Here is a 26,207-nt window from a genome sequence, read left to right as displayed (position 1 = left end):
TACAGCATGTTAATTTGATACATTTATTGGTTGGAATAGGTGTTAGCTAATATATCTATCAAAATTTCCCATCACAAAGCTTTTTTAAATAATCAGCATTCCTCCAAGTTAGTTACAATTAGTAAGTTTTTACTATATATTCTTATGCTGTTATATAATTGCTAGACTACCTGAATTACAGTACACAGCAATATGCTGGCAAACTGCTTCCTTTTTCTGATTTTTAACTGCCATCGTATTGTAAGGTTTTGAATCCTTATACAGCTTAGGACAGATGGTAAGAAATTATCTCATGGATGAGATTTTATAACTCTAAAAAATAAGGACATTTTTATAATGGACTTTCTACATACTAAAAAAATTTGTTTCATACTGATTTATTCATGCAAAATTGCTATGTGATTTCCCCTGCTATTGTTCTAAGAGGAGACATGTTCATAAATTTATAGTGAATATATAAAACTCATTTATGTACTGTACTTATGATCTAATCCAGATTCAACACTGGCTCTGAAGATCGACAAATCTTGGTTGTGATAAATTATTACACAGACATACTCCCACTAAGGCACTAACAAAAAAAACAATGAAAATTGACTAATTCATTTTGAAACACTACCTTAAAAGCCAGAACAAAGAGAAGAAAAGGGATTTAAAAAGTATATTTAAAAAAAAAAACACGTCATCTTGAGGGAAAAATAAGACATCAGTACATGACTATAAAGCACTGACTATCTTCCCATTTGTTAAATTTGTTTTGATATGAATTACACATCATTTTTTCCTTAGGACTATAGAGTTGTTAATTTTCTCCATATGTGTACACTTCATCTTTGACCTTTAACAAATGTCCTCTAGGCAGACCACTTACCATCCAAGAACAATGTCACAGCACCATTTTACATGCACACAAAGGGCTGAAAGCTCCATAAAAATAAATGATCCATGTTATACACTACATTAACCCACAGAATAATAAGCTATTGCAGCCCTGTAAATTTTAGTGCCATCCATTCAAAACCACACTGGGTCACTTTAGTATTAAATTCATAGGAACAAAATAGTAAATACACATGTTTTATCTGTTAAGCTGCCAGCTATATAATTTGTGTAAAAGTCTGTTAGCCTAGGAAACCTATTGAAAGGTGTATCAGGCAGTGTATATTTAAAAGCAGTGTCTCTTTCCAATACACGATTTTAGGTTACAGATACACTTACTATTAAGCATCATGTATATTTAATATCACAACCTCTACTTCAGTGCCCTAAAAAGCCTTTGTTCATTTTGTTGTTTCCATTATTGAAGAGCTAATATTTGGTTTTCCCACAATTTTGTAAAGTGCAGGCAACCCACAAGAACTTCTAGTTTTAGCTAGCAGTCCTGTGGGACTATGATAATTGTTATGAAATCATTAATTCTACATTAGCAGTTTCAACTGTCAGGTACATATAACAATAATTGCAGTTAATGAATGCTGCTTAACTTATTAAGTACAAAATGAAAACCAGTATTCTTTTATACACAACACTGAGACAGAGTACCATTGATCATTTGTGTATACCACATTGAATATGCTACCATCATTTATTGGTCAGGGTATATAGCCATATTTTTTAAGACTTCTCTTCATTAAAAAAATAATGCAGGGAATTCTAACTCTCTAATTAAAGTGTAATTAAAATAATTAGTACCCAAGGCAATATTTAATAAGAATCTATGTCTATGAAAAAACAATCCAGCAGAACCAAGACTTAGTTCCTTCTTTGGATAAACAAGATTCTTTCTTGTGCCATCTTCTCTCCCCCAAAGAGTAAGTATACTCTTTCATACTTACAAGAGTATGAAAAAGTCCCCAAACTTCCAGTTGTTTGAAATATTAGTGTTGTGTCTTTCTCAAACGTCTGGGCAGTGAAACTTGTGTACAAAGATACAGCCTATTTCTTGATTTAAAAAGTACGACCTAGATTTCTTGTTTTCAGTCACTCAAAGTAAACTGTGTAGACATTTGCAAGAGCAAAGAGAGAAGAATTTCTGAAAATGTAAGATGCAAAGGTATCATTTTTAGGATCCCAGAGGCATCTGCTTCCAATCAGTATGCTCTGGCCAGTCAGTTGTCCAATGTGAACCATCACAATTAGCTTATATCGTGGAATCATCAAGTCCTTCACCTGGGCTTTAATAATCTAGAAATTAAAAGCAAAAAAAAAAAAAAGCCCTCACTTAGTCACATTGAAATGTAAGAGTCTTAATTTTCCTCATAAATATAGTGGATTTAATTGAAGAAAACAGCATGATACATTTTGGATCCTTTTAATTGTAGAATGGTAGCTATAATTTCCTTCAAGCACTGTCCTCACAAGACAGGACATTTAGGGACAAAATGATAGCCCCAGCAAGAAAGCTACATTTTCTAAGGCACATGGAAAAATGATAATCCAGAGAATAGAGTTCAATGGATTTATTACATTCTTTGAAAATCTATGTTGAGATGGCTTCCCTTCAAAGAATGTTGGCATTTGAGTTATACCCTCTTGTTCATGTCTAATTAAGGGACCATACAGCTGGAGTCTCCTGTAATATGACTAATCATGAATGCTTATTAGAGAGTTTGTAATAAAAAAGAAAGTAGAGAAAACCTGATGGAGTGCCAGCATTTTACTTGATAAAAATAGAAAGGTATTTAAAGGCCACAATGTTTGCATTTGATGGCATACAAAGAAGGTGACTTGGGGAAGACAAAATGATTATTAAAATGTATTTTTTACAATAAAAATTTTTAAATAAATGGGGCAGTTTTATACATTTCTTAAACAGAATACATGCAAGTGATGCACATAATACTTGTATTAGACAAAGGCTTTTTACACACACACAGACACACATAGAATATGACCTAATAAATATTTTTATAAAATAAAAATAAGCAGTTTTACTGCTACTGCAAATTAATTGCCTTCATCAAAAAGTAGGGGGTTGTGCTTTCAACAAATATTCTCATCATAGTTAACACTTTGGGAAATAACACGCATACCTCAGAAATCGTTTTAGTCATCTGTCTACAGAGCTCTGGTTCATATTTTTCTTCTTGTAGGTAGTTAGTTAACACATCTTTCAGTATATGATTGACAGTGACAACAGGAAAATGTTTGGTAGGACCTGAAAATACAGATGGAATTTCTTTCAAAGAAGTAATTTGAACTCACATCCATCCACCCCATAGCTTAACTGAAAGAGGGGTCTGAGAAGGGAACTAGATCCCAGAAGAGCCATGTGGAGAGGGCTCCCTTAAGAGTAGCTTATGCCCTTCTGTTGATAGATGCAAACAGCCCAAGATGAGCCCAAAGGCAAGGGTTCACACTCCTCTCTTCCTGCTGAAGTTTCCCGATGGCTGAACTTAACCAGAAGGTGACAGCCCGTGCCTAGAGTTGAGTTAGGTCAGCCTCCTGGGGCTCAATTAATAGTATTTTTATTTTGATGATTATATATGAATTGTTCAATTAAATTGAAATCAGCCTGGGGAATGAATGTGGACAAGTAAAACAGAGACATCTGATACGAGTATGAAAATTAACCCCAGTATTTAGTCAGCAGGAGTCTCTGTTCTACAGGAGAACAACAAGCAGTTATAAACCTATGAAGGGTTGGTCCTGGTTGCTCTTGCTTCATGGGATCAGAGATAGGGCACCAGCCCCAGTAGGCAAGCTCCCAGACACCTACTGTGTCACCATCCTGTGGATGTTTTAGAAGATTTCCACTTGCATACGCTAGTGAAATGAGGCTAAATTTGAGAGTGGTTTCTCCCTTCCTACTTAAGAAATTAAAAAATGATACTACCAGCTTGGACTAAATTAAATAGACTATGTCCTTTAGATTGGTACCTGTCTTTTTCACTCCTTCCTACCAAGCACTCATATGGCATTTACTTTAACTTGACCAGTATCATTCACACGGAACTTAATTTGGCCATGTATTATAGCGACCGTACGCATTGTTCCCTTCAGAAAATAGTAAATTCTTTCAGTGCATATATTTGTCCACCTATGCCTAGTACTCCTCCCTGTGATTTGGGAACGGCATCTCCCAAATGGGAGGAACTGGTCCTCTTCCCACTCTAACCATGTGGTTCTTTAGGCTCTACCATCATTTTCTTTGAGCTCAAGTCCAGGTCATGGTTGATTGGCCCTTGATGGACTTGCCCCAAGCCAGGCCAATTAGAGTCATTTCTTGGAATTTTTATTTTAAATTGGAGCTAGGAAAAAAAAAAGTGTCTCTTTTTGGTGTTAAAAGTTATGACATGTGACTCTCAGGAACTGCTGGAGGCTGTTTCTCATAGTGGGAAGGCAGCCAGGCCACGGTGAGAGAAGGAGCCTCACACAGTTTAGGGCTGGAAAGATGGAATCCTGGGGGCACCTGAGTCCCAGTTTCTAGTAGCTCCCACTGTCCAGATGCACCAATGCCCTTTCTGCACTTTGCTCAGGTTTGTCTTTTTAATCTCATTAACAAGATTCTATTCTGAAAAGAATTTTAAATATGGTAGCAAACTTTTCTTTTCTCACTTCTTTGTGACCTTGGCCCTATACAGCCAGAATTATCTATTGCCTTACTCAGGCTGGGATGCTGAGAGGCAAAGAGAGAGAGTCAATATTCAGCATTTGACTTCCAAAACAAGCTCCTGAAGCTTTCACAATCAACTAATGCCTAAGCTTTTTTTCATTTCTTTTTTTTAGAGAAAGTTTTTTTCTTTAGGAGGAAAAAATGTCTTTAGAAACCAAAAAGCAAAGATCTGAAGAAGTATCAGGATGGAAAAAAAAAAAAAGAAAGAGAAACTTGTCCATAAAAATAGATTTAAGAGAGAATAGATAAAAATTTGGTTATTTAATATATCTGTGTCTTAGCTTCCCCAATAAGGATAGTGATAAGAATTATCACATATTGTTTTTTGTTGGGATTAAATGAGACGAAGTATTTAAAATGCTCAGAATAGTGCCTGCCACACAAAAAAGCCACTCATTAGAGCTTTGTTATTAAAAGTGTTGTAGCTGTTATTGTTGCCACCTTATTCTGAGCAAAGAGATAGGGATTGCTCTTGCTGAGAAGGCAGCAAGATGGGCAACAGTGTAAAGAGGGATGTAGTGAGGCCTCCACAGGCGGGAAGGACCCTGTAGGGTGGAGCAAAGGCAACACTGAGAGACTGGCGGACTCTGTCCAACAAAGCATCTGGTGACAGGGCCTGCTCATCTCATGGGAGTTGAGTTCAAACGATGTCTCTCTCTGTTTTTAGATTCTATTTTTCAATAATTGGCTTCAGGTGGACTGTCTTGATGTGGCAGCAAAGATGGCCCCCTATAGCCCTTGTGTGACATGGTGCTCACAGTGTTTTTAAAAAATCAGGTACCTCTATAGTCATTGCTCCAGAAAAAGCCCTGTGGAGAACTCATTCCATACTTAATAGGAAATTATGCTGGATGTCATAGAAGGCTTTTCTTCTTAGTGATCTAAGGTGAAGACCTAGAATCAGTCAGTTTGAGAAGCAATAACATACTGAATGGGGAAGCAATTTAAATACAATAGTTCATTTAATTCTCACAGTATCCCTACTTTCAGATGAAGAAACTAAGATTCAAGGATGCTGAATCCCTTGCTCAAACATCATTTATTTAGGAATAGGCAAAATGAGTATTCAGATTCATATACATTGGACCCTACAGCCCGTATTTTCTTCTGTACTCATGTTTCAGTAATTAATTAATGGGAAGAGGTAAGTGGCTTTTATTATAAGAAATATATTTTCATTCTTCCATTCCCCCTTTTTAAAAATTATGATTTATCTCATTCTTGGTGGCTGTAATTACTTAGATAAAGGGAGGACAAACATGCTAAACATTTAAGATGCGTTTACATGATGCATGTGAAAAAGTAAACACAGTGATACTGGTGATTGATATTTTCCTCACGCTTCTGGTCAGTATTCATTGTATAGATAGGAGAAAATCTTTGCCAAAGGCCCACAGACTATCTTCTTTCAGAGGCAAAATAAACCCAGAAACAAGTGGAAGTGGAAATACATTTTTGTTTATTAACAAAATAACTAGTTAACTGCTTAAAAAATGGATTGTCATGTATAGAAGACTTTAATCACAGAAGAATAATTCACATGACTTTCTGAAAGAAAATATGGAAAATAATTTATACTAAGCTATTTCTAAAATTACTTTTCTAACTTGCTTCAACACTCATTACTTCTAAAACTGATTAGACAATTTAGTTTATTTGGAGAAATGTTATGAAAATAGATCCTTTTGAAGAAGAAACACAGGGCTTCATATTTAAAATGCTTTATCTTGTGAAAATCAGATTCAAAACCTTCTAGCATGCAGAGCCCAAAGTCATAGGCACTGAATGGCAAAGCTCTTTTAGTTACAGGAAGACCTGACCCAAACTTAGTTTGCCTAACTGAAAAGTCTAAGAGTATACAGCTGGATGTAGGACTTGGTCTCAGGCTTCATGTGAGGGCAAGATGGCCAAAGCTGCCATAAGCCCTTATTCTTTTAAGTTTCAGGATATGAACTGCTTCTTCAACAGCCCAAACAACATTTTCTGAATTGAACCTCAAAGGCTTTGATGGCCTTGACCAAATCCCCAAATCAGTCACCGTTATAACTCTGAAGCCAGTGTCAGCTTCAGGAGGATGCCATGGACCAAAAGTGATAATGATGGCAGTGGTCGGGCTCCCCCAAAGGAAACTGGGTAAGGCTACCAGAGGAGTATAAATGTATCTTGGTTGGAAGGAATATTAGTTGTCTACCATAGGCACTGTGAAAATACCAGTAGAAAGACTAATTATGGGGCCTTATAATCCTTGTCGTCTTGGGGATTACTGTAGAAAACCGGCTAGAAGGCCTAATGGGATGTGCTGATGGTCTATAATTTTCCTGAGGTTAACTGACCACAGATGAAACCACTCTGGCCTATGGAGTCTTCCTTTGGTCACTGGTAAGTCTCTGCGGAATTTCTATACAGCAGTAATTATATATGGATCCAGATAATAGTGAGAAGGTACACATTTAGAGAAAACAAGTAGTTCTATGAAGAAATGTGAATGGGGAATGATAGTCACTGTGGACTCCACCTGGAGTATAGGGGTAGGTGCAAAGATTTTTGTTTTCAAAGACCCAAAACCTCTGTGGGAAAAGATAAACATCTCTGTCAACAGGGGACCAGGAATCATTTGCCTTTGCCTTAAAGCTTTTTTCTCCACCTATCAGCAACCTTGGTTGGTTTTGTTTGATAAAACTATAATGCATATCTCTTTCATTTAACTCAAGTAGATATAAAAAACTCCACAAGAAATACCCAATGAACTCCTTAATTCAGTAATACAACTACACCTCAGTGCCACCCAGTGACTTGCTTGGTATTTAGAAAATACTGATAAAGAAAAGTAGGCAATGGATACTGGTCACACTTTGCAGAGGAAGAAATTAAAGCAATACCAAATCACCCAATTAATTAAGATCCCTTATATTGTGCTAGCATTGAAGATAATGCCAGGTTATCAGATATTATTTTAAGTAAATATCACCCATGAAATTAGAAGTCTTAAATAGGATGGAGTGATAAAATGACACACCCAGTTGGTAGGTGTTTTCCATCTGAACTGCGAGGTGAGAGGCATCATCACGCTGGCTAGGTTCATCCATATAAGACACTGTACTCAGAAAGCTAAAAGCAAGGAGAAAACAAATTTCAACAGTTACTATAACAATAATAGCAAAACACCATGTTGCTCTTAGCAAAAATGTGACAAAAGTTTTATGTTTTCTCTAAAAATATTTCAAGCGAGTCCCCTATAAATATCCTGGTAATACATTTAAAGTCTAAAACATTTTAGAGATGGAAATATTACCAGGGCAGAGAAGTCACTTGGAGCAGGTCTCAATATAGTGGTTGAAGCCCAGTGCAGTGCCTGGGGCATTTGATTATCACGAAAGTATTCATGGGTTGTTCCATCTGTGGGCTAACGGAGTATGTACAGTCAGCCCTTCGCATCCAGTGATTCACCCAATCACATATTTCAGTTGGTTAGATCCGTGGATGCGGAACCCATGGATATGGAGGGCCAACTGTACTGCGCCATTTTATATAAGGGACTTGAGCATCCGCTGCTTTTGGTATCCATGGGGGGCTCCCGGAACCAATATTCAGCAGATACCGAGGGCCGACTGTACACGTTTCAAAAGTTATTGTCAATTGCATCTCTACTGCAGGTGCAAAAGTCTCTCCTCAAAGTGGACAGAACTCACAAAAGGGACTGGGGATTATGTGAGGAAGCTTAAAATGCTGGGCAACAAGCTCTTTACATACATGGGGGATTATAAGGAATTTACTATTAAATGTACCTCACAAAATCCCTTTAGTAGAAAAAAGAAAAACGAGAAACTCATCTACATGATGAGAGAAACCGCAATTCACCCAAACTATAGTAATCAATAAGCATCAATCACCCTTTTCAACATTAAGAAAGGGTTTTGGCTTGGTTACCAAGGCAATAAAAGCTTATCCAGGTGCTGAACAGGAGACCCAAATGAAGAGAAACCCCTAAAGTCCCTCCAGCACTACTTAATCAGAGAAAATTCAGCCGTCACTAATGGCAGTCTCAGATCTCTACCCCAGTTCTCTCCACCTGTGAAACGGAGGTTAAGACATATCATTTCAAAGGAGATGATATAACAGTGTGTGTGTGTGCGTGTGTGTGTTTTCAGAGTGATTACTTTTATAAGAAGGCTAAGTTTTTGCTTTAATTAAATGAGAATGAGATATTTGTTCTTAATCTTTGGGGACTTTTTTTTCTCTCTGCAAGGAGTTTTAAATACTTAGTTCTGAGCTGTTGGGAGTTAGTGAGCTTCCTGCAAATTGCTATTTTAAGAAAATCACAGATATTATATTTTAAAAATCATATAATACAATTTAAACAATAAATTAAGGTTTACCCACCCAGCCCAAGAAAGTGATATAAGACATTATGGCTGCTTTTCCACAATGGATTTCTGGATTAGTGAGTTAGTCTCCATTCTTATAACACCTGCTTTCCTCAATTTTCTGCTGCCCTTTGAAGTAGCAACCAACCTGTTTAGCCACGTTGGCTGCAGGTGTTGTGAGCAGCGCCAAAGATGGTAGCTTCTGCTTAGAAAAACCAATGTTGCATAAACCCCTGATTTTAAGATAAGCCAGCCTGCCCCAATATTGTATATGCTACTTTTTTTCTGCAAAATATTTTCCATCAATTGTCTCAGTTTATCTTTAAAATACCACCTTTAAGGAAGTAAAAGAGTCATTATTCTGCCCATTTCAGTGATAAAGGGAACTGGCAAAGTGCTTAACTGCATATACATATAAAAGGCAGACTTAGATTTCAAATACTCTATTTACCTCTGTAACAAAGTTTCATATATGATCATATCGGATAGAATGGAAATAGGGGCAATGACTACCTGAAATAATTAATTGCTGCAATTAAAAGTTACTTGCAGAAACATAAGAAGATGTTAATAAAACCCTATTTCTTTTCTACTAAACGCCATATTAAAAACTCATAGAAGGAGAAGTAGAGTTTGTATAAAACTCAAATTAGCAGAGTTAGAAGTCTAACACAAAAAAGCAAGTAATGATTTTTTGCTTTGGATACTATTGCTTTGGCATTGCCATGTTACTAAAAAAATGATATCCAGTGCAGTTTGTAATATTATCAGTATGATATTGGTAACTGTCATAAGGGCAGCTTCAAAACCCCACTGGCTGAACATTGATGTGCAAATAGAAAGTTCTTTAGAGTGACTTTTTTTTTGGAATACTGAAGGTGATTTTGTACAGTGCCTTTTTATTTCTACAGCAATCTGTAAACAGTGTATGCTCATTGTAAAAATTTCAAAGCGTACAGGAAAGTATAAAGAACAAAGTAAAGTTACACAAAAAATTACTAACCTCAGTGATTATCTAACCGCTCTTAATATTAAAAAAACTTTTCAGACATGATTTTACATATGGGATCTATTATAGATGCTGTTTTTTGTTCACTCAGAAATATATAGCAGATAACTATGTCAATAAATAGTAATCTGCATCCATGTTTTAAATATCAAGACAGTATTTAATTTATGAACATACTGCATTTTATTTAAACAGGCCATTTAGGTTGCTTTCAATATTCCATCATTATAAAGAAAACTATAATGACCATTGTGGCAGGGACTGTCATTTGCTCTCTGATGTTGTTCTCTTCTTCCTTGGTAGCAGAACCAGAAGTTTGTGGGAATATTTCTCTCCAAATTGAAGACAAATGCTTCGACTCTTTAGTGCTACTGGGGCCATGTGGCTTATGAGCCAATAAGATGTAAGTGGAAGTTACGGGTGAAAATTCTGAGAGAATTAATTCAACCAACTAAGTCAACCAGCAGGGACCTGTTCATGACTGGACCGTGGATATGATGGCAAGAGCTCAGCAGCTATCTTGGATCTTGAGATAACCTTATGGATTACAGATCAGAAGCTAGAAGACTAGTCCTTCTAGACTTCTTTTATGTAAGAGAAAATATATTTCTATTTTGTTTAGGCCACTGTTTTTATTTTTTATAAAAAGATTTTTATAAGAAGCATTAGATAAAACTGATACAAATTTTAACTGATACAGAGTTTGGAAGTGGGATGCTGCAAGTAATAGAGCACAAAACTTGGAGTTAATTTTGTGGAAGAGATGAGGAGTGAGATTTCAGAGATTTCAGAGATTTCAGATATATTAACCTGGCTTCCCTTATCATACAGAAGGAAAATATTTGGTTAGTCTATTGATTTCTGTACATTGGAAATCTGACCATGTATCAACCAAGACTATAATTTCATGTAAGTTATAGAAAAATTTTACTTTTTAAAAAACCCTATTTATGGTATTTTTTGAAACTGATATCTGATAGTTCCTATATTAGAATGAGATGCCTTGGAAGAAGGGAGAGAGAAAAGAGAATAAGTTGAACAGAAAAAATATAATATATATTGCATGAAAAAAGACAAGAAGAAGACATAAAATATTAAAAATGCTTGCAATTACCAATGTCAGTTCAGAATACTGACTTAGAAAAACATGTACATATTTTCTATTGATAAACAGCTTTATTCAAGCCCTTTGAAATTTTTAAAGATAAAAATGTGAGATGTTTCAAAGAGCAAATTTATAATTTTAATTACCAGTGCTGTATTCACAGCAAAACAAATTTATTGGGTATATTTCACATTACACGTGGATGAGTTTCTGTTGCCTATGACCGGGCCTTCCTTAGTTTATAATAATAATCCTTCTTAGATATATGATCTCACTGCGAATGGAATGCTGTAGTTGACTTTTTTAAATGTGAAAAATGGGGGTTTCCCTGGTGGTTGAGAGTCCGCTTGCCAATGCAGCAGACACGGGTTCGTGCCCTGGTCTGGGAAGATCCCACATGCCGCGGAGAGGCTGGGCCCGTGAGCCATGGCCGCTGAGCCTGCGCGTCTGGAGACTGTGCTCCGCAACGGGAGAGGCCCGCGTACCGCAAAAAAAAAAAAAAAAAAAAAAAAAAGAAAGAGGAGATAAAATGACATGATATGTGTTCTTGTGGGATACATTTTTAAGAGTAGGAATGATTCTGAAGGACAAAGAATGAACCATGCAACCTGTGAAATGTCTAGCTCTGAAGCGATTGAAGATAATCCAGGAAATGTGACTGACAAAGTAGAACAATTTTGAGTGGGTGAATAGAAAGTCAAAGTTAGTGTCTGAAGCCCACTGTTGGATCTCTTTATCCAAGAGAAGGTGAGGTTAAGGTCAAGAGCAGCTGACGAAACTTCTGTTGCAGCTCCTGGATGAATGCACAGTTCAAACTCGCATTACCCTTGACAATCATCAGAGAGGTGAGGCTGGGAGTGTGTGTGCCATGGTTACCCCTACAGTGCCATGGAGATCATCAAGGAGTGTCGTCTGTCCCAACAGATGTTCAACACAAATGACAATGTTCTTCTTCTTTTTTTAATAGGTACACAATGGAATGTTTCAGCAAGAAGGTAAAGAATACCTTGTTTTAAAAATTTGAACAAACATTTTTCTTTTTGCTGTAAATGCATCTTATGTCTGCAAGATGAAAGCCCTTAGTCACCCTGGACTTACATACTTGGACCTGTGAACCTAACCTGTTTGTATTCAGGAATTAGTATAAAATAATAATTATTCATTCTACTGTCAAAAAATATTTATTGAGTGACTGCTATGTGCCAGGTACTATTCTAGGTCTCTGGGATATAAAAAACAAAAAAACCGCAAAACAACAACAACAAAAAACAAAAAAACCCCAGAAAACAAAAACAAATTAAAATCTCTGCCCTCATGGAACCTAGTGAAAAGAGACAGAAAAAAGGCAATAAAATACTAAACAAGTAAGTTATATACTACGTTAGAAGATGATAAATGCTACATGGGAAAGGAGAGCTTAGTTAAGGGAGCTTGGACGTGGATGGGAGAGAGGCAGTTGTGTGTAATTTTAAACAGAATGATCAAGATAGATCTCCCTGAGCAAAGAGTTGGAGGAGGTGAGGAAATGAGCCATGTGGATGTCGGAGGGAAGGGTGTGTTGGGGAGAGGAAAGCACATGCACAGGCTTCGAGCAGAAGGCTGCCTGGTATTTTTGAAGAAGTGCATAGAGGCCAGAGTAGCTGGAGAAGAGGCAGCAAGCAGGAGGGTGGAAGGAGATGAGGTTACCAGGGTGTCAGGTAGCTGAACCATGTACAGTTTTGTGGGCCATCTTAAAATCTTGGCTTTTACTCTGATAAAGTGGGAGCCTTTATAGAGTTTTGAGCAGAGGAATAGCAAGATCCATGTTATATTTTACAATGATAACTCCAAATGTTGTGCTGAGAATAGGCTGTAGGGAAGCATGTGTAAACACAGGGATTCCAGTTAGAAAGCTTTTATAGTAACCCAGGGGAGAGATGGTAGTAACTGCTAGGAACAAAATTGTGTCTCTTCAAAATTCATAGATTGAAGCCTTAACACCCCATGTGAGTATATTGGAGATACGGCCTTTAAGGGGATGATTAAGGTGAAATGAAGTCGTAAGGGTGAAGCCCTGAACTGATAGAACTGGGCTCCTTACATAAAAGAAAGAAACAGCAGCATTCTTTCCTCCATGCAAGGACACTGTGAAAAGATGGCCATCTGCAAGTCAGGAAGTGGGCCCTCACCAGAACCTAACCAAGCTGGCACCCTGATTTTAGACTTCCAGCCTCCAGGACTGTGAGAAAATAAATTCCTATTGTTAAAGCCACACAATCTGTGGTATTTTGTTATGGCAGCTCAAGCTAATACAGTGACCCAGACCAAGTCAGGGAGTAAGTGGTAAGTAGTCGGGTTCTTTTTAAAAGAAATTTATTTATTTATTTATTTGTTTGTTTATTTATTTATTTATTTTTAGTTGAGTTGGGTCTTTGTTGCTGTGCGCGGGCTTTCTCTAGTTGCAGTGAGCGGGGGTTACTCTTGGTGGCGATGCGTGGGCTTCTCATTGAGGTGGCTACTCTTGTTGAGGAGCACAGGCTCTAGGCATGCAGGCTTCAGTAGTTGTGGCATGTGGGCTCAGCAGTTGTGGCTTGCAGGCTTGGTAGTTGTGGCGCATGGGCTTAGTTGCTCCACGACATGTGGGATCTTCCCAGACCAGGGCTGGAACCCGTGTCCCCTGCATTGGTGGGCAGATTCTTAACCACTGTGCCACCAGGGAAGTCCCAGTCGTTGGGTTCTGAATATATTTTCAAAATTGATCCAACGGAATCTCCTCTTGAATGGGAAGGAAGGTAGTTAAAGAGTTAAGTTGTGAGATGTTGAGTTTGCAATGTCTGCTAGGTACTGAAGTGAGGGGTCAATAGTCAGTTATGAGTCTGGGGTTTGGGAGAGATGTGTGGGCCAGAGATATACATCTGGGGGCATAGCACCATGTCTCAGTCACTAGACCAGAGGAGATTCCTGAGGGGCAAGTGTAGGACAAGAGAAGAAGGGGACAAAGGGACAAAGTGCTCCCTGAGGCACTCCTATATTAAGAAATTGGGGAGAAGAGGAGGGACCAGTGAAGAAGATTGAGAAAGACTGACCACTGCATCAGCAATGTGAAAGTCTTTATGATCTTGACAAGGGCAATGCCACAAGTTCAGGGACAGTCTATTTTGTTCACCACTGCATCTTTGGGACATAGCACAATGCCAGTAACCCAGGCAACAAAAATGTGTTCAGTAAACAAAAGACATGATGCAGTGATGAAGTCATTGTTAGTCTCATTTTATAGATAATATATTAAGACAAAGAATATTAAATAGTAGCTAGTTAAGTTAACAGAAGATCAGGGATTCAAACTCAGGTCTAGTTTGATGCCAAAGTTCTATGTAATAATAATAATCAATACTTGCTCTGTTCTTTGATGTGCCAAGAACTATTCTAGTGCTTCCATGTATTATTTTAATAAATTCTCAACATGCCCGAACTGACAGCTACTATTTTTATCCCATTTTATAGAGGAAGAAACTGAGGCAAAGAAGGCTTAATAACTTATGCAAGACCAGCAGCTTGTAAGTGCTCACACTGGAATTGACCCCAGCCAGTGGTGGCAGAGCAGGACTCTGAGTCACCCATTCGACTCCCTGACTAAGCTCATGCTATTCCATTCACTCCTTCAGAGATACAGTTGACAACATGGGGGTTAGGGGTGCTGACCCTCTTTGCAGTGGAAAATCGAGTAGAAGTTATGGTCGGCCCTCAGTATCCATGGTTGCATTTCCTCAGTATCCTTGATTCCACATCCACAGCTCCAACCATGGATCATGTAGTACTGCAGTATTTACTATTGAAAAAAATCCACGTGTAAAAAAAAAAAATCCATGTGTAAGTGGACCTGCACAGTTCACACTTGTGTTGTTCAAGGGTCAGCTGCACTGCAATAGTTAGCCAGGGCTGCCATAATGAAGTACCAAGCCTGGGAGGCTTAAACAACAGAAGTTTGCTGTCTCACACTTCTGGAGGTTGGAAGTCCGAGAACCAGGTGTTGGCTGGATTGTTTCCTTCTGAGAGCCATGAGGGAAGGATCTGTTCCAGGCCTCTCTCCTTGGCTTGTGGACAGCCATCTCCTCCCTGTGTATCTTCACATCACCTCCCTCCAGGCCTGTTGGTGTCCAAGTTTCCTTTTCTTATAAGGACACCAGTCACATTGGTTTAGAACCCACCCTAATGAACTCAGTTAAACTTAATTACCTCTTTAAAAAAGAGGTAATTAAGTTTATCTTTTATTCCAAATAAGGTCATCTTCAGAGGTATTGGGGATTAGGACTTCAACGTATGAATCTGGCAGGGGTAGTGGGGTACAATTAGCTAGTAACAAATAAAAATACTTTCATGAGGTCTCTAAATTCTAGGGTCAGAGAACCACAGATTATTTGCTCTGTCATCAGGGAACTGTATTACACTGGCCAGTCACTTTACCACAGCAAGCCTCAGTGTCCTCAGTATATGGGCATAATAGGGCATGTATATCCCTAATTGTGCTAGGGCTTCCCTGGTGGCACAGTGGTTGAGAGTCCGCCTGCCGATGCAGGGGACGCAGGTTCGTGCCCCGGTCCGGGAAGATCCCACGTGCCGCGGAGCGGCTGGGCCCATGAGCCATGGTCCCTGAGCCTGTGCGTCCGGAGCCTGTACTCCACAACGGGAGAGGCCACAAGAGTGAGAGGCCCACTTACTGCAAATAAATAAATAAATAAAAAGAAAAAACTGGTTCTGAAGAACCTAGGGGCAGGACAGGAATAAAGACACAGACGTAGAGAATGGACTTGAGGACATGGGAAGGGGGAAGGGTAAGCTAGGACGAAGTGAGAGAGTGGCATGGACATATATGCACTACCAAATGTAAAATAGATAGCTAGTGGGAAGCAGCCGCATAGCACAGGGAGATCAGCTCAGTGCTTTGTGACCACCTAGAAGGGTGGGATAGGGAGGGTGGGAGGGAGACGCAAGAGGGAGGAGATATGGGGATATATGTATATGTATAGCTGATTTACTTTGTTATACAGCAGAAACTAACACACCATTGTAAAGCAATTATACTCCAATAAAGATGTTAAAAAAAACCCCATAATTTTCCCTTGCTCATATATTATGTTCTATATATTCATAGGTCTACTTCTAACGTTTCTATGTATTCCATTGCTCTATTTGTCTATTTCTACACCTATTTGTTTATTCCTGTATTTATTATTATTTTTACTTACTACAGCTTTGTGGTATATCTTAATATCTGATAGAGTAAATTCCTCCTCTATGTTCACTCTTCAAAGTTAACTTAGGTACTCAGAATTCTTTCCCTACTTATAAAATTTAGGAATGGTTTGTTGAGTTTCTCAAAATGTACAAATGGGTTTTGATTGAGATATGTGCATTTGTAGATTAATTTGAGAAATATTGATATGCTTTTGTGTTAAGCAGTTTCATCTATGAATTATTTCACCATTAATTCAAATCTTCCTTAACAGGAATGCCTTTACCTGGGATCACATTCACAGGGCACTTTTCACAAAGATGCCAATGAAGGGTTATGTACAAACATGTTCTACATGGCACTGCATACCTTGGCAGGGAGGGAAAACCAATCTGGGTGTTCATCCCTAGGGGAATGGATAAGAGCATGAGTGATGGATGTATATTAAGGACTACTATGCAGCAGTAAGAAGCAAAGAGCTAGATATCCATAGTCACATGAGTAAACATAAAAAAATAGAACTATTGAATGAGATATGAGATTGAGCAAACAAAATGAGATTTATAGCACAGTACCATTCATGTAAGTAAAAAATGCATATCTTTAAGTACTTGTTCTGTAGTTTTTTATGAGAGTCAGTCAGGTGAAGTCACAGAAGGAGTCAGAGGATGGGTTTATGAAAACAGTTTATTATACTCACAGGTCCTAGAGGCAAGAGACACAACATGCCACACAGGACCATGTGGAAAAATGCTAGTGTGGTCAAGAGGCAGAAGACGGGAGCAAGGGAGAGCCAGGGACCTTTACTGGGGTTTCCCAGGGAAAGGCAAAGTGGTACAGGGAAAACAGCTCAGGATTGGCCTGGTCTGAATAATTTCAGTGGGCTCTAAGCTATAGGAAGGGCCCCTAGTTGCCTGGCACTTGGCACTGGGATGATTAGGGTGGAGAAATACTGCCTCCTGGGATGTGTGGGGGGCCAGAGAGAACGGGTCAGGATGCCAGTTGGTTAGTTTGCCTAGTAAAGGCATGCTCCCTGCTGAATCCTTGACTATCTTTAATAACTGGCTACCCCTGGTGAGGGGGGCAGCCTCTCCTCAGCCAGGAAGGTTTTTGAAGATGTCAAAACATCATAATACACAGAAAATTAAAAATATATATAATATAGTATTTAAGTATGTATATTCTTGTAGTATATTTAGTATTTTGTGCATCAGAGTGGGTGCCTATTGGGAGATGAGAGTGGGAGTGAGGATGGGGAAGAAGGGGGCAATCAGGCAAACGAGGGGTCCTACTCATATTAGCGATGACAATGTGCTATGAAATGAGGAATAGTTTCAACTCATCTTGGCTCCTGAGAAGTAAGATAATACATGAGATGAATAGGGATAATAAAAGTACCTTCTCTACTTAACCCACAGGGTTTTTATGAGATTCATATAGATATTGTATGGGATGTATCTATTAAGCACAACTTAATATTAGCTATTGTTTTGGTTTAATTTAGGAACATGGCCAATGCAGTTTCTCAAGCTTCTCTCTCTTTGGAGGGAAGCTGTGTCTCATCCAGATCTTGTTGGGGGATTTAGTTTGATTCAGATGGCAATAGAGCTTATCAAAAGGAGGAAACAGGCCAGGCAACATCATTTTTAACTGCACATAAGCGGCTCAAGTAGTATAGGTTGGAATCATTGAATAAATTCATCACATTTAAAAGGACTTGTTCATTGCCTTTCCCACCAGATTATTTCTGTGTGGTTCACCACCTACTCATTGGTCAATAAACATTTATTTCAAATGAAGCAATGAATGTAATCTTTTCCATTTTTTCCAAAAAATGATTACCATGTGGCTTTAAGTTTACTTGAAAAATGAGATTCTCTAGAGAAGAACAACCCTACAGTTAGTCACCTTTATATGCCTTGCATGTGGCACAAAGTGGAAGCTTAATAAACCTTGAATAAATGAATAAGTGGAAGAATATAATGTGGCCTAACTACTGCATTAGATGCCACCAGTGGGTTCAAGTGGAGAGCTCTGAGATCCATCAAAATTCTGGTTCATGATATCACTGTAATTTTGGTTTGAGGCAAAAGAGACTCTTCAGTCTTCAGTCTTAGGCTTGACCTACCAGTTGAACTACTGGCCTCAGAGATAAGAAGGCTGGATATCATGTCACATTATCCTGGGAAAGTAATTTAATCTCAGGCTTCTATTTCCATTTTAAGGATATGAGAGCAGCACATCTGTTCAAATACTCTTTGAAAGCTGCCAAAGCCTGTTTCCAACAAGAAAAACGTCATTGTAAATACCTGCTCTTACCCATGGATGGGAAACAGAAGGTTCTGGTGAATGAGTAGAAGAGTTTCATTGATGCAAGTTACACGTAGATAGCCAATTTTCACAGAATGAAAATTTTTGACTGTAAACAAAAGCCCGTTTTGCCACTTGCTGCTTCTGTAGCTTTGGATCCTCAACCTCTCTAAGCATGTTTCTTCATTTGTAAGATGAAGATGCTAACAGCATCTCTCTTATAGAACAGGGGTCAGCAAATATTTCTGTAAAATGCCATATAGCAGATATTTTCCACTTTGTAGACCCTGCACTTCTATTGCAACTACTCAACTCTGCCATTATGGTGTCAAAGCAGCCAGAGACAATACATACATGAATAAGTATGGATGTGGTCCAGTAAAAACCTTATTTATGGATACTGAAAGTTGAGTTGCTTATAATTTTCACATGACAAAAAGTATTATTCTCCTTTTGATTTTTTTTCAACCATGGAAAAACCTTTATACAAAAACAGATGGCAGGTTGGACTTGGCCCTCGGGTCATAGTTTGCCAACTCCTGATACAGTGCGTCTCTGAAACTTAAATGAGGTCATAGTGAGGGCTCAGTAAAATTTAGCTTAGCACCCTTATTATTATCAATTATTTAACTGAAAAGCAACAAAATTCAAAATTATAGATAAAGTATGATGACAACTAGGTATCTATAGGGAGAAATAGGCCAATGCGCTAACAGTTATGATGTTGGGATAGTAAAAACCAGCTTAAAATGTTTCTTTTTAAAGAATAAAGCATAAAAATTACCTCATAATGAAAACATAATTTACATTAAAGAGACAAATCTAAAAACAATTAACAATAATTATATTGAATATAAATTCAATCTTCCTTTTACAATTCAGAAGGCATTTCAGGTATCCATTACGCCCAGGGATCAATGTTAAGCATTAGTTACTTCTATAGAAGACCACAGAGAAACCAAGAACGTGGATGAGCTTATGCTGATCTTAGGCCACATCTAAGAAACTGTTTTCCAAGTAGGTCTACCTCCTATGCTTCTTTGCCCTCCTTATCAGAGTGTTTACTGTTATAAAGGCCAATAAGTCCACAGTCTAATGAGAGAGATAGACAAGAAAACACCCAAATACAGTACCACGTAGAAGGTGAAAGCAGCAGGAGCAGAAAGGAAGAGCATCCGACCCAGTCGGAAGTGGAAGCGGTTGTAGTTGGGTAGTTATGAAACCGTGGCTTACATCCATTTCACCTGCCTTCGCTAATCAAGGTTGTTTTAAGACTTGCATGTCCTCCAGGCGGTGCATAACTTAAACAAGAAGATGTTTGCCCAAGTTATTGTTTAGGAACTTGGAGTCAGCTGCATCTAATTCGAGGTCAGCTGATTAAGGCTGGATAGGACCACTGACCCTTCACTGGGCAGACGCTAGTGTCCAATCAGTGACCTTTTAACATCAGAGGGCCCAAAACTCCACACTCAGAACGTGCAGAGGGCTGTAGGCTAGAAACGTCTGCACGGAACAACAATTACTGCATCTTTTCCCAATCACCTTTCCTCACCCTCCCCATACTCCCCACGCCTCATACCACCCTGCTTCTTTATTCTTTGTCCCATAAACTCCCGATCCCCTTGGCTTTGAGGAGGTGGATTTGAGATTTATTCTCCTATCTCCTCGTTTGGCTGCCTTGCGAATGAACACTCTTTGCTGCAAACTTCAGCATATTAGCGTTTTGGCTTGCTGTGTGTCAGGCAAAATGAAACTGTTTTGGAAACTGTGATCGAGAGCTTCTTGGAGAGTTGGAGATGGAGCTAAATTCTGAAGGAGGAAAAGAAGGAAGCCAGAGTGTAAGACGAGCATTCCAGACAAGGATACCCCATGGGAAAGCAACGTGAGGCAATGGCTGGAGGCAAGGCAGAGCACCGAGGGATTGTAAATATGGAAGGTGGGAATGGCCCAAGAGTAGGATGCAAGCAGGATAGTGGGGAAGACGGAACTAGAGAAGAAGGCAAGAGTCCGTGGACCCTTTTGGCCATACTCATGATTTAGGACTGTATCCTAATCCTTAAATTGTTCCTTGACCTATAAGTCTCAGCTATTTCATAGCAAAATGGTAAGAATGATGTCTACCTAGTAGGATTAATGCTGGGGAGATTAAATGACATAATGTATTAGGTCCTCAATATACTTCAGCATATGCTTTATACTATTGAAATTAATCTATTCAAAAAATTGTTTTGAGATAACTTGCAAGTGAAAGGTATATGTTTTTCCAAAAAAACACTGCAAATTCGAAACAATGCTGCATTTGATAGCCACTAAGTTTTCAGAGTTTTTCTACTAGTTGAAGACCCATTTCAGAAAGGAGAATAACCCATACATTCTGGTCCCTGGCAAGGATGAAGACAATGGAAAATAAGTGGGAGTTAGGATTAGGAGGCAGCCTCCTAAATGGCCCCTGCATTGCAAGAGTGCTTGGAATCTGTTCATTTGCTATTTAATAAAAAAGGCTCCAATAGAAGATCCATTCTGAATATTTTGTTTGAGAGTCCCTGTTTCTACTTTTGAAATATATCAAGATAATTATCACTTAAATGTATTTGTTAGTTAAAAAAAAAATCTTTCCTCATGTGTTGCTAAAACTATTTTTGTGTTCTTGTTACCTTTTAATTTGTTTTTATACTTCATCAATAAAATAAGAGTGATCTTTAATTCTTCAGATTGGGCCATGTTCTGATTCTATATACTTGAATTTCTAATTTGCTTTGAAAGGGAAGAAGTAAATGAAACTTAAGCAAGTAGGGATGATAGTTTAGTTTTTGGATAAGAACAGTGCTTTTTAAATCATGGGACCAGGATTTATGTCAGATTATTATTATAATATTTGCTTCTAAAAAGTTGAATTTAAGCTAACAATTATTTTAAAATAATTAAAAAAAACTCTTACACTTAAATCTTGGAAATAGCAGCCAAAATGACTTAGGATCAGAAGCAAAAGCTATAGAGGTTAATTATTCTCCCAGCTTTACTTCTGATGTGCACTGAGATTGCTACTCCTTTATATTTCCTATCTGTAAAAGAAAGAGTTTGTACAGGACTTGTAATCCACAATCATCTAGTGTTGAAAACTAGAATTCTGAGTAAGTGTATTAATACATTCTGAGAGCAGAACAATTTGGTTTCAGAATTCAAACGTAAATCTCTTCCAGTTCTTCTGGTCTCTGTTCCAACAGACACACCAGCTCCTGCTTCCCAGTCATGGGGATTAATATGCTACATCTTTCTTTCTTTCTTTTAAATTTATTTATTTATTTTATTTACTTATTTTTGGCTGCATTGGGTCTTCGTTGCTGCGCGCGGGCTTTCTCTAGTTGTGGCGAGCAGGGGGCTACTCTTCGTTGCGGTGCGTGGGCTTCTCATTGAGGTGGCTTTTCTTGTTGCGGAGCACGGGCTCTAGGCACGCGGGCTTCAGTAGTTGTGGCTCGCGGGCTCTAGAGCGCAGGCTCAGTAGTTGTGGCGCACGGGATTCGTTGCTCCGAGGCATGTGGGAACTTCCTGGACCAGGGCTTGAACCCGTGTCCCCGGCATTAGCAGGTGGATTCTTAAGCACTGCGCCACCAGGGAAGCCCTGCTATATCTTTCAATCATGTAGAAACTTTTAAGAAGGAAAGCTTATAATATAAATTAATTGACCTCTTCATTGAATAATTTGTTTGGTTTTCCTCCCGATGGCAGTCAAAAAAAATGCCATGAAACTATTAAAAATTAATTCATCTTTTTTAGGAGAGCAAATGCAATATGTAGCAAGAGCCAAAAAATGTACTTATTATCCTTTGACCCACTAATTATACTTCGGGGAAGAAAACAATCAGAGACTTCTTATATAGTAAAAAATTTAAAAAGTGGAAACAAACTTAAAATGCTCAATGATTGGGGAATGGTTAGCTAACCCAGAATTATAAGCTGACAAAATATTGTATTATGTAACCATTTAAAAGGATATGCACAAAGACTATGAAAATACATTACAAAATTTGTTTAAAATAATGCTAAATGCATTGTATATGTATATATTGATTACAAAAATGCAAAAATGATGTATTCATATAATATTGAGGAGAAGAATTCAGGAGTCACTTAAGAAGTAGCTGGTCTACATTGCATATGACACTGTTTTCAGTAGATGAGTTTTTGGGATAGTCTCTGAAATAGTAAAAATGCTGCTGTGATCAACTTATCACTTAAATTTCCTTGTTCTTTTTCTCTTTCTTCTTTTTCTTGGTGCACAACACAGTGATTTAGTATTTCTGTACATTTCCAAATGATCACCACGATAAATCTAGTTACCATTTTTTCTCGTTCTTTTAAAAAATATGGCCCCCAAAGATGACCTAAACCTTGTACTTGCCCATTTTTCTCCTTTTTTATGTCCCAAAGGAAGTGCGTTTTTTCCCTCCAGATAAATATTATGAACCTGTTTATTCAATAATTGAGTGTGTTAATAGACATCCAGTCACTCACTCTTTGGTGCGCCCACGAGGCTCTTTCCGCCGGAACTCATGGCTACTTAAAGAAGACACACTGCCCCTCTTCTTCAGTAAATGAGCCGTTCTGTCTTTAGCAATGTCTGACATCATCATAACCTATGGAAGAAAACTTCTGTAAAATACTGAACAAAAGATTTGAAAATATTTTAGTATAACACAGAGACTCATTCTAAATAAAGTACAGAGATACTTTTTTTTAAAGCATTTTTGAATAGGAAAGTGGGGTTTCCTTAAGAGTGATTTTTAGTGTATGTTGTTATTCTGGTCAGTATAACTGGAAATATGATAACTTTAAAAAAAATTTCAGAATTTATTTATAAGAAGTAGAGACTTTCTTTTTTGTTTCATTTTTATTTTTTTGGCTGCACTGCGTGGTATGCAGGATCTTAGCTCCCTGACCAGAGATGGAACCCGCTCCCCCTGCAGTGGAAACACGGAGTCTTAACCACTGGACCACCAGGAAAGTCCCATCTGATAACTTTTATTTATGCAATAGCATACTTAATTCACACAAGCATATATTAAGCTGCAACAAAAATACTTAACTGCAGAAGAGGTTAAAGTCACTGAGAAATGATAGCCATAAGTAGAAGAACGATATTATCCTACACCAGAAAACAATATTTTTATTGCCTCCCCAAATTTAATCTCAATGATATTTTGCTAATTAACATTTGTTGTTGTTGCTATTACTTTAAAAATTAAGATGAGCTGCTTCTCCAAAGGGTATTTTTTTTCAAGCAACAGTGATTTATTTTGTAAAGAGCAAATAGAACTTTTAATGAGGTAATTTATTGGAAAACCTACCTCCTCTCACAAATGATTGTGAAAAAGCTGGTAGTAGGAATGGACTTCCCAGAACTTGGACTATAACTCTACTGCCCTATTGCCTACATACAAGTTTAGACATTTCATTGGAATTATTTTATAATCTGTAAATCTGAGAGCCCTAACAGGGAGACACTGTGCTAGGCACTGAAATAGAACTGAAACAGTCCCTGCCTTCAAAGAGCTGGCAGTTGAAGTGGGTAGGTCAGACAAGAACACAACCTAAAACCCCAGTGTGTCAGTGTCAGGGCAGACAGAGGCAAAGGGTACTGAAGGGCACACAAATACGGCAGAGGTACTGTGTGTTAGGAAGCGAGGCAGTGTGGGGTGTGTGTGATTGTGGACCTGTGTGTGAGAGTGTGTGTACGTGGGTGTGAGCATCTCTATGTGAGCATATATATGTCTCTGTGGGCATGTGCTTGTGTGTATGAGCATGAGTGTGTCCCCATGAGTGTGTGAGGCTGTGTGTATGAGTGAGTGTGTACATGAATGTGTGTGCCTGTGTGAGTGCCCATGTGAGCATCTGTGTGTATGAGTGATTATCTGTGTCCTGAGTGTGTGCCTTTGTATGTCGGTATGTGCACCTTTGTGTATGATGTGTCTGCGCACTGAATGCATGTGTGCTTGTATGTTTGAGCGTGTCTGTGTACATGAGTGTGCCTGTGTGAGCGTGTATATGTGTGAACTGAGCCTGTTTAAGTGGGTCGTTCAGGTTCCAACCTTAAAGTGACACAGACAGACCTCGGTCTGCTCACCTGTTTCTAAAGATGCCCCACAGGCCAGAATTGGGACCTGGAGGTCCAGAGGGGCTGAGGCCGCCGGGGTCGCCAGACCTCAGGCAGACTGCTCAGAACTCAGGCTGCTCCACGATCGGACCGGCTGGCCAGCTCTGCACTTGGCAACACCGTAAAGCCGAGACACACAGGCGGGTAGGGAACAAAAGGCCGGGACCTGCTTCCAGTTCCAAAAACTGGGGCCACTTTTTTCTTATTTCTTGGAGGGAGGAGAAATAAGGCATTAGAGAGAGAGGTCGTGGACAAGGCAGGCAGCCCATTTCTAACACAGGGCCCTCCCGGCTTAGCCCCCTCGATCCTCGAACTTGCCTTTTGCCTCGGTCAATCTTCTCTGCTCCTGCCCAGCCGCGCTGCGGAGAGGGCGCACTTACCTAAGGCTGTGCTGGAGATGCAGACGCGAATCGGCCGGGGGCCTCCCAGACCACGGGCTCCTCCGCTGCCGGGACCAGCGCGGGGTGAGGCTCCCGCCTCCCAGGCTTCCCTCTGCCCGCGAATGCCCGCGCACTCCCCCTGGACTCCGCGGCCCGTCTCCAAGGTGACCTTCTCAAACAGAGTCCTTGGCCCGCCCCAGGCAGACATAGTAGTTGCGTAGTCCTCTGAGCCGCCTAAGGATGTGGAGGATCTCCTCGTCACTGCCCAGAGGGGGCTTCCCTGAGCCTGGCTGTGCCTTGGGGTGGCCGCGAGCTGGAGAGAAACCGAGTCGTTCTATAGCGAGGGGGACATCTGGGAACTCAAGGGGCAGCCCTGAGAGCCCTCATCAGTTTCCTTTTGCAGTTGTCAGGGGCAGGAGTGGGAAATGCTGCCGGTTCCTAGGACGGGAAATGCGAGGTACACAGAGAAAGGAAAGCACCGCCTTCCCTTTCCCCGATCCCTGATGCTGCCTTCCACCACCCTAAGGCACAGATGGTTGATAATAGAGCTCACATTTACCAGGTACTGGCAAACAGTTTTAGTTTTATCTAGTCCTCCCAACAACTCTTTCAAGAAAGCATTTTTGGGACTTCCCTGGTGGCGCAGTGGTTAAGAATCTGCCTGCCAATGCAGGGGACACGGGTTCGAGCCCTGGTCCGGGAAGATCCTAGATGCTGAGGAGCAACTAAGCCCGTGCGCCTAACTACTGAGCCCGCGCTCTAGAGCTCGTGGGCCACAACTACTGAGCCTGTGGGCCACAACTACTGAAGCCCGATCGCCTAGAGCCCAGATTTCGCTACAAGATAAGGCACCACAATGAAGAGTAGCCCCCGCTCGCTGCAACTAGAGAAAGCCCGCGCGCAGCAAGGAAGACCCAACGCAGCCAAAAATAAATAAATAAATAAATAAAGCAAAGTTAAAAAAAAAAAAAGAAAGCGTTGTTAGTCCTTTACAGATTTAGAGAATTGAGATTCTGAGATATTGAATAATATGCCCAGGGCCGCTTGGAACTCATCGGCTT

General features: G+C 39.4%; 1 protein-coding gene across 1 annotated transcript; it reads right to left on the bottom strand.

The window, feature by feature from the left end:
• Positions 1-1,939: 1,939 nt before the first annotated feature.
• On the bottom strand, positions 1,940-25,300 carry DYNLT5 (dynein light chain Tctex-type family member 5). The gene is made up of 5 exons (XM_082615521.1): positions 25,147-25,300; positions 23,128-23,249; positions 7,632-7,723; positions 3,033-3,157; positions 1,940-2,184 (listed from the first exon to the last, which is right to left on the bottom strand). The coding sequence occupies exons 2-5, from the start codon at positions 23,244-23,246 to the stop codon at positions 1,981-1,983; spliced, it is 540 nt and encodes a 179-aa protein (XP_082471647.1). The 5' UTR covers positions 23,247-23,249; positions 25,147-25,300; the 3' UTR covers positions 1,940-1,980.
• Positions 25,301-26,207: the final 907 nt, after the last annotated feature.

The sequence above is a fragment of the Mesoplodon mirus genome (genome assembly GCF_964341445.2).
Source record: "Mesoplodon mirus genome assembly, chromosome: 3".
Lineage (NCBI taxonomy): Eukaryota > Metazoa > Chordata > Mammalia > Artiodactyla > Ziphiidae > Mesoplodon > Mesoplodon mirus.
This window is presented reverse-complemented; position numbering and strand designations above follow the sequence as displayed.